The sequence below is a fragment of the Phacochoerus africanus genome, chromosome 3 (assembly GCF_016906955.1).
Source record: "Phacochoerus africanus isolate WHEZ1 chromosome 3, ROS_Pafr_v1, whole genome shotgun sequence".
NCBI lineage: Eukaryota > Metazoa > Chordata > Mammalia > Artiodactyla > Suidae > Phacochoerus > Phacochoerus africanus.
This window is the reverse complement of record NC_062546.1, coordinates 199,542,121-199,550,181: the sequence shown is the minus strand read 5'-3', so window position 1 is coordinate 199,550,181 and position 8,061 is coordinate 199,542,121. Positions and strand designations below refer to the sequence as shown.

The window sequence follows — 8,061 nt, the reverse complement described above, 5'->3', positions numbered from 1 at the left end:
CACAGAAATAGTCATGAATATGGTGCCAAGACTTAGCTACTAGGATATTCAGTGAGATCTCTTTTAGAAAGGAAAATAAACGTGAGTCCACCCAGAAGCAGTGGTTAAACAATTCCTGGCATATTCATGCAATAGAATACTCCTTGGACACTAGAAACAAGTCAAATGTTGTATAAAGACCTGGAGAGAACATTCACAATAGAATGAAAAAAAGAATGTTAGAAAACACTAGGTAGATTTTGTAGATTTGAAATACTTTATAAATGTACGTGTTTGCTAAAAGAGTAACTGTGATTATTTCTGGACAACATGATTCGTGATGAATTTCACTTCCTCTGTGTGGTTGTGCACTCTATGTTTTTCAGATTTTCTATGACAATCAAGCATGACTTTTGTAATGAGAAAATATGATTTAACAATAAGTAAATGCAACACCAATGAAGAGACCATCTGAGAAATATAATTTATATGAATTTATTAATATGTTTTTAATTATGGGAAACATCATAGAAAACATATTTGCCAGACAGTATACTTTGGGCTTTTTTCAAATTCAGACCCATTGGGTACAAGCAATGATTATCGATTTAGACACAGCACCCACCGATTTTACACATCATTCTTTCCCCTCGAAGGCACAAAGTACACACTATACAGGAAAATCTGTACTGTTCATTCATATAATAGCACACAAACAGAATAAACTTTTCCTTCTTTAAAAGCACAAAGTACTATCTGTGAAGCATGATCATAATTTAGAACCAACAATTGTTTTTTCTTTTTTCCCTTTTTACAGCCACACGCCTGGCATATGGAGGTTCCCAGGCTAGGGGTTGAATTGGAGCTGCAACTGCCAGTCTACACCACAGCCACAGCAATTCAGGATCTGAACTGCATCTGTGACCTACACCACAGGTCATGGCAATACCAGATCCTTAACCCACTGAGCGAGGCCAGGGATCAAACCCATATCCTCATGGATACTAGTTGGGTTCGTTACTGATGAACCACAGTGGGAACTCCCTCTAACCCACCATTGTTGGTGAAGGAATCTATCATAATCATTTGTAGATGCCAGAAGGTGAGGTTAGAGTTGTCATCCTAGGTGGGGGCAGCTATGGATCCCATTTCTAAGTAGGAAAGGTATTGCAGATTGAAAGAGGGTCCTATCCAGCTCTCCTATCGAGTCATTTGAAAGATGACAAGTGTGGTCCAGATTAAAGATATTGGAGGGGGCAGAAAAGATATTTAAATATCTTTCTATATAGGCGAGCAATTAGATCATTTTCATTTTTTAAAAACATTCTGAGGGTGTCACTTTATGGCAAGGTTTAGTAAACATAGCATGGCTATAACCTCTCAGTGTGTCTTGGATTTGTGAGATTTCTTCACTCGCCCTTTTTTCCCAAAGCATTTCCGGTACGCGAAGACACAACACTTAAAGGCGATGAAGACGACCGTCAGTCCAACCGCCAGGAGGAAGCCGATCACATCCAAAGAGTGGTACTGGTACCAGGTGAGGTCGTGGGCCGCAGGGCGAAGATGGGGCGCCCCCTTGTGCCTCATCACGAACTCCACCCAGAAGACAGCCAGGTCTAGAGGCTCAATGGGGCGGTCCTTGTGAAGGCTGGAGAGGCGCATGATGTTTTCCTTATAGCTAAATACAAAGGCGGTCGTGTGAGTGCCTAGGACACCAGCAGTAGTGAACTACCCTCCTTCTAAGCTTGCTTCCGCTTCAGCAACGCGACCAGATTTTCCAAACTTGGCAGTTTCTATTGTAACCAGAAAAGAACACACACATACACACACACACACACACACACACACACACACACACACACACTACTTTATCTCTAAAAAATAAAAAGAGAGATAAAGAAAGAAGACTGGAAGCCAAAATCATAACTTCAAATTATTTGAAACCTGCTTCCTACTTTTCCTCTTTTTTTTTTTTAATGATATCTTTGTAGGAAATTCGGTCATACTTTTTGGGTAACAAGATAAAGAAATAAAGGAAAAGGTCATGTCAGAAATTATTAATGATTTCCCATTCAATAAGATTGTAAACAATCACATCTAACCAAAGTAAAATACATCTTAAGTGCCATCTCCAAGATGGTGGTATACTTTTGATTCAACTGTTGAGACATCAAACCATTTACATGCTAAATTTTGCATGAGGCAGTGACTATACAGCCTGTTAAAGCAAAATGGATTCTTGTTTATTTTGGACTCTGTCAATAGCTGAGTCAGAACATTCAAATCCAAAATGAGTAAGATGCTTCAACCCTTAATATGAATGCATTAGAAGAAGAAAGAGAAGGAGGATGAAGAGAAGGATGAGGAGAAGGAGGGGGAGGAGAAGGAAAGAGAAAGAAAAGAGAGAAGAAAGACAAAAGCAAGACACTTATGCAGGAGCAGTTATGATCTTGCCATCCTTCAACACGTCCATCATTTGACTTGGAAACAGCATTATAATGTACCGTTAATATTTGGCCATAAATCCTGTTAAATATCTTGCTTTTATAGAAACCTTCTTTTATACAAAATAGATCTTCTTGGACTTTAATTCATTCAGTCAATATTTATTGAGCACTCATTATGGCCTGGTTGTAAAATCTGGTGTTGGATATTTTTCCACTTCTCTTTATTTTGTGTAGGTACAGTCCCAGCTTAGAACATGGAGATTCACATTCAGATAGAGGTGGCTCAGAAATGCATAGATGAAGTTAGTTCCTAGCTTAAGCTGATTCATTAGCTTTTTTAAAATAATAATGTACTGGAGAACCTCTACCAAGTCATTTGTTTTGTTTTGTTTTGCCTTTTTTTTTTTTTTAAGGGCCGCACCCATATCACATGGAGGTTCCCAGGCTAGGGCTTGAATTGGAACTACAGCTTCCAGCCTACACCACAGCCACAACAATGCGAGATCTGAGCCACATCTGTGACCTACACCACAGCTCATGGCAATGCCAGATCCTTAACCCACTGAGCAAGGCCAGGGATTGAACCCTCAACCTCATGGATACTAGTTGGATTTGTTAACCACTGAGCCATGAAGGGAACTCCAGACCTGGTTTGTTTTTAATCTTATGGGCACTATGCTTCTTGTAATGGAATACTTCTCTCTTTGCAGGAACTTATTGATCAGACATCATTTTTTTTTTATACATTGGAGCTTTAAGTATACCAGGGGAAATAATATTTAAAATCATTCCTCTGATAAATTATATAGGAATTAAAGCACCTTTTTATAAAATGAATAATAATAACCCCCAAATCTTCTTACCTATACATTAGATTTTAATGTATTTGTTTTCACATTTGAATATTTCTTGTGAAGCTATGATCAAAATACAAGTAGTATTTTGGTACCTTCTCCCTTACCTTTTGTCTTTGATGACAGTATTCAGGGCATTTTCCAAATCTTTAGAAGTCATCTCCAGGACGTTCAAGGTCACTCCAGCTCCCCGGGTCTCCATGCGCTTGGCATTATCCATCTGATCCCCAAACAAGGGCATCATCACCATGGGAACACCATTGCATATTCCTTCATAAATACCATGGGAGCCGGAATGCGTGATAAAGGCACGAGCCTTTGGGTGACCTGAGGAGCAAAACAGAGGGATGCCAGTGGTCAAGTCACCGCGTTTCACATCAGGCACCGTCTAGGTCCTCAAAGTACTCGAAGGACTCCCTGCCACCCATATGTGGCCCTGGCAAAAGTGTGCAGATGAAAATGTGAGTCGAGATGCCCCACCGGGTAAAAAGCAGAGTGGGACACATTGGCCATGATATTTTCCAGCTAAACGATCCTTTAGGACAGCCCTGCCTAAGCCACTTTCTTAACTGAACTTCGGTTTGAGCTACGCATCAAACCCTCCTCACGTACCAAGCAGATCATTTTGGGGCAGCCACTTGACGAGTTTTGTATTCTTGGCAAGATTCGGTGGTGCAGTCCCAGTGTAGCGCCAGAGGACCTTGCAGAAGCAAAAGAACAGAGTTTAGGAATACAGTAGGATTCTTAAAACAAGGCATTTGCTAGAAAGTGGAGTCCTCTGAGTGAATATAACCTTGGCAAGGCTTCTGGGGGACAGGTAACATTTGTCTTGTCCCAGAGGCTTGAGTCCATGAGTGCCTCCACTTTGTGAATTTGGGAAAATGCGTCAATCTACACATTTATGATTTTTGCGCTTTTCTGCACATCAAAGGAAAGTTTACTTAATGAGTGGGTATAGAGCTATAGAAGTAGAAGTATAAGAAATGAGTCCATTGTCCTAACCAACAGATTTTTAGAGAAATATTCTTATGCAATATGAAGAAACATTCTCTTGTTCATTTTCCTCTTTAAAAAATTCTATTTAATATACTATTGAGTCATTTAGAGAGAAAGGGACCTCCTCATGAAGTGGACTATGGTTTAACAGAGTTGTTGAGAGTGAAATTATGAAGAAGAACAACTTTGGATTAATAATGGGGAAGTCACAGGGGAACCCAAGACTAAAGCCCAACTCAGAGAATTAATTTAGATACTAAAACCTGGGGTTAGAACTCTTATGAAGATAAAGAAGAATCTTCTTACTGTCTGAGGTATTTTGCCCAAAGCATCAGCAATTTCCATAGCTTTCTGCTCCGGAATCTCTGAGACCATTGACCCCAAAGAGAAAACCACAATTCCATGTTCTCCAGACGCATTTACATAGGCTTCAAATTCCTAGAAGCAGAAGAGAAATCTCCAGTTAATTTTTTTTCTCATGTTCTTTGGTGACGGCGTACATTTAAGATGAATCAGGTATCTTCCTCTTAAGAATGTGATTAAAGGGGTGTGTGTGTGTGTGTGTGTGTGTGTTACAGAGACACAAAATATTACTGTGCGTTTTGGCATCCCTCCATCCCTAACTCCTTTCCATCCCCAAGGAGGAAGCCTCCTACCTTAGAGAGTTATCACTTGGGTTTTTCTTTGAGATGCTGAATCCAGGGGCTGAGTTTCCAAAAGAATGGAAATCAGAGTTAAGACCAGATCCACTTCCCCAGGGCTTCACGCAGCTGAGAAAGTCTTGGAAGAAAGAAGGCTTTGGGGGAGGGGGAAGTGGCTAGAGGAGAAAGCCAAAGGCAGGAAGGAAGGAAGGGGGAAAGGTGAAAGGTGAAAGGCGACTTGGAGAGAGCAGATTCAGTGAAAGAAACACTGGAGGAGAGGAAAGCTGTCCGAAGAGGATTTCAGAATGCTTTCTATCAACTCTAAAGCTCCTGCACTGCTGCTCCAAGGAAGTCCACGGTGAAGACCTGTGTGACTTTTCAAGGCTTCTAGAATGTTCTTCTTTAAGTTTTGTAAGTTAATTTACAAGGTTGTGATCATTTCTGTTGTACAATAAAGTGACCCAGTCGTATGTCTGCACATACCCATTCTCTCTCAGATTTTTTTCCCACATGGATGATCACAGAATATGGGGTAGAGTTTTGTTTTGGGGGGTTTTTTGGTCAGAGAAATTTCATGTCCATATTTTATTTAATGTGAAAAACCCCGTAAATGTTACTTAAGGTCCTACTCTGGAGAAAAAGCTACTCTCATAATCTTTCAATGACTATAATTAGGCAAATTTTCTTTATTCCAACTTAGATTTTCTTACAGAGATAATTTTCCACATAAATAAGACTTAAAATCAATGTTCTAATATTTTTTAAATCAAAAGTTAAAAGACATCAAGGATTCCTCTTGCAGCATTTTTATTTACCTTTGTAGATATGCAGTTACAATTTCCAGGACACTGTAGGAATTAGCTGGACTCTTAAGAAAAACTGCACAGAAAGTTTTTACCACAAAATCATGTCCCTAAGGGATTAGAGTACTCGGTAACAAAGAGTCAAAGAAGCTCAAAAGGGTCACTGCTCAGTAACCTCTCGTCACTAAAGAAAGCAGAACACACCCTGCTTTTTGTGAAAATGAGACTTCATAAAAATATCTTTCAAATATTCCCTATTATAAAAGGGATTGCCTATTAAAATGCCATTGTTTATTCTATATAAAAAATCCCTTCTACACTCTCAAAAGTTTTTTGTTTTTTGTTTTTTGGCTTTAAGAAAAAGAAAAGGCCATATCCCCTATGATACAGTTTGTGAGAATTATCTCAATGCCAGATGCAGAGATTTCAGTTATTGGCTGTGCTTACAATCACCTGCATGTACCAGTTGCAATTTTCTAAACTTCGTCATTAATCAGGCCATTCCAAAGCAGAATTCTTCAGTAATACAGAGACACAGGCTAAAATAGTCCTTATCATTATACTTTAAGATAGGTCGTTTCAAAATATAAATATAATAACTCTCCAGACTATTATTTTTCCCTAATGACTAAACTTTAAATTTAAAAAAATAATGGAGGTTTTCAAACCAATGCTGTGTGCAGCCCATTCTCATGACACAGTCCTTTAAACTTCTCATTCTGCATGAGAAAGTTTTATTTCTTCCCTTTGTCTTGCAGAATAATTTAGCATCCCACCTTGCCCACGAGTCCCCAAGTAGAGTAAGATCGCAGATAAAAGTGACAAAGAAACACAGGCAATGAAGAACACGTCTAAAAGCAAATATCCCTGCGTATCCAATATCATGCTGGCAATGACGGAAATGACTGCTGACCCAAGATTCTGCATGGACTGCATGAAGCCATGCGCAGTTCCCAGTGAATGTTGAGGAACTACAAATGCCACCAGTGGCCGCAACGCACAGGCGAGCAATGAGTGGGAGAGTCCCAGGAGACAGTGGGTAGGGTTCTTTATGCTGTACCGCAGGCCCCCGCTGGCCAATCATTCCCTATACCTCAGTCTGCATGTGCCAATCCCAAATCCCCAGTCCATCCCTCCCATCCCCGACATGTCCCCTTTGTTAACCATTGAATGTTCTTTTTATGGTGAAAGAATGAACGGAGTCAAAGCACGCAACTGTTGGGAGTTTAAGGATTAGACTCACGATTAAGAAAAAACTTCAAAGAGCATTGAACATCCTTTGACAACTCTTGCTTCCCTGCAGCCTAAAGAGTTTCCCATATGGCAGCCAATACACTTGGCTGATTGAAGATCATATCAATGTCAACTCAGTGCTGAAATTTAACCAGTCAACCATGTATTCCACCTTTCCTGGGGAGGAGTTACTAAAGAGCATTAAGTCAACCTGCCTGCTTTAGCAAGAAGGACGTACATATATGTGAATCTTTTTTGCTGGTTCCACAATGTACTGTAAAAAGCGAACTATTCCTCCTTAGGCATGAATGATACAAAAGAGGGGGACGGAAACCCTTGCCAAGTATATGCCAGTGATCTGAGCCCATTCCGTGGAGTTCAGAGCGGGTCAAGGGCTTGTGAAGAAACTCGGACTACCAAAGCCTCTTGGTGGGAAGGAGGAACAGGCAGAATCTTCACCCACCCAGCATTCGACCTTCACAGAAGCTGATTCCTTAACATTAGTATGTCATCCAGGGAAGGCTGCCACTCTAAGGCTGCTCCATTGTCCCAGGGGCCTCTGGCAAAGCTCACCTGCAGGCATTCCAGCCTTGGCTTCTTAAGGACAAAACTCAAGATGAGGCAGTAGGGCTTTCCGAAGAAACTTCTGGGCTAGCCAACCCAAGGAATAAGGAAGGAAGAACAGACAGAAGGCTGCATGATAAGCCCTCTGCAGATTACACCAGCCTGTCCCCTGGCTGCACATGAAACAGCGTCATTAGAAAACTGGGGGCTGAATGGATTCAAGGTCCTTCCCTTTGCTAACAGAATCCTACTGCTGTTAAGTCAACATTTTTATCAAGGAGTAATGTTTTTTAATCAAATGAGTTTGGATGTATTTGAATTGTAAACTGTGATTGATTTTCCAGTCAACAACAAATCTTACAACTGCTAGGACATGAACAATCTGTGGTTCCCTTGAATGAAGCAGGAAGATGGGCTTTTAGAAAATATCTGTGTGTACAGGGGTGAGAACCAGAGCTGGCAGGGATCCCAACCAGTAAATACACATTACAGTTTACAACCTGGTGAAGCCTCCTCCCTAAAGTAATAAGGAATAGACTTAGGG

General features: G+C 40.5%; 1 protein-coding gene across 2 annotated transcripts in view; it reads right to left on the bottom strand.

The window, feature by feature from the left end:
• Positions 1-458: 458 nt before the first annotated feature.
• LOC125123666 (UDP-glucuronosyltransferase 1A1-like) overlaps positions 459-8,061 on the bottom strand; it is a 48,034-nt gene continuing 40,431 nt past the window's right edge. The window contains exons 2-5 of one of the 2 annotated variants that reach the window (XM_047773821.1): positions 4,583-4,714; positions 3,893-3,980; positions 3,388-3,607; positions 459-1,657 (exon numbers count right to left, since the gene is read on the bottom strand). In XM_047773821.1, coding sequence (XP_047629777.1) covers positions 1,360-1,657; positions 3,388-3,607; positions 3,893-3,980; positions 4,583-4,714 — 738 coding nt within the window. In that variant the 3' untranslated portion in view covers positions 459-1,359. The remainder of the gene's footprint in view (positions 1,658-3,387; positions 3,608-3,892; positions 3,981-4,582; positions 4,715-8,061) is intronic. The other variant, XM_047773822.1, reaches the window with a different exon arrangement.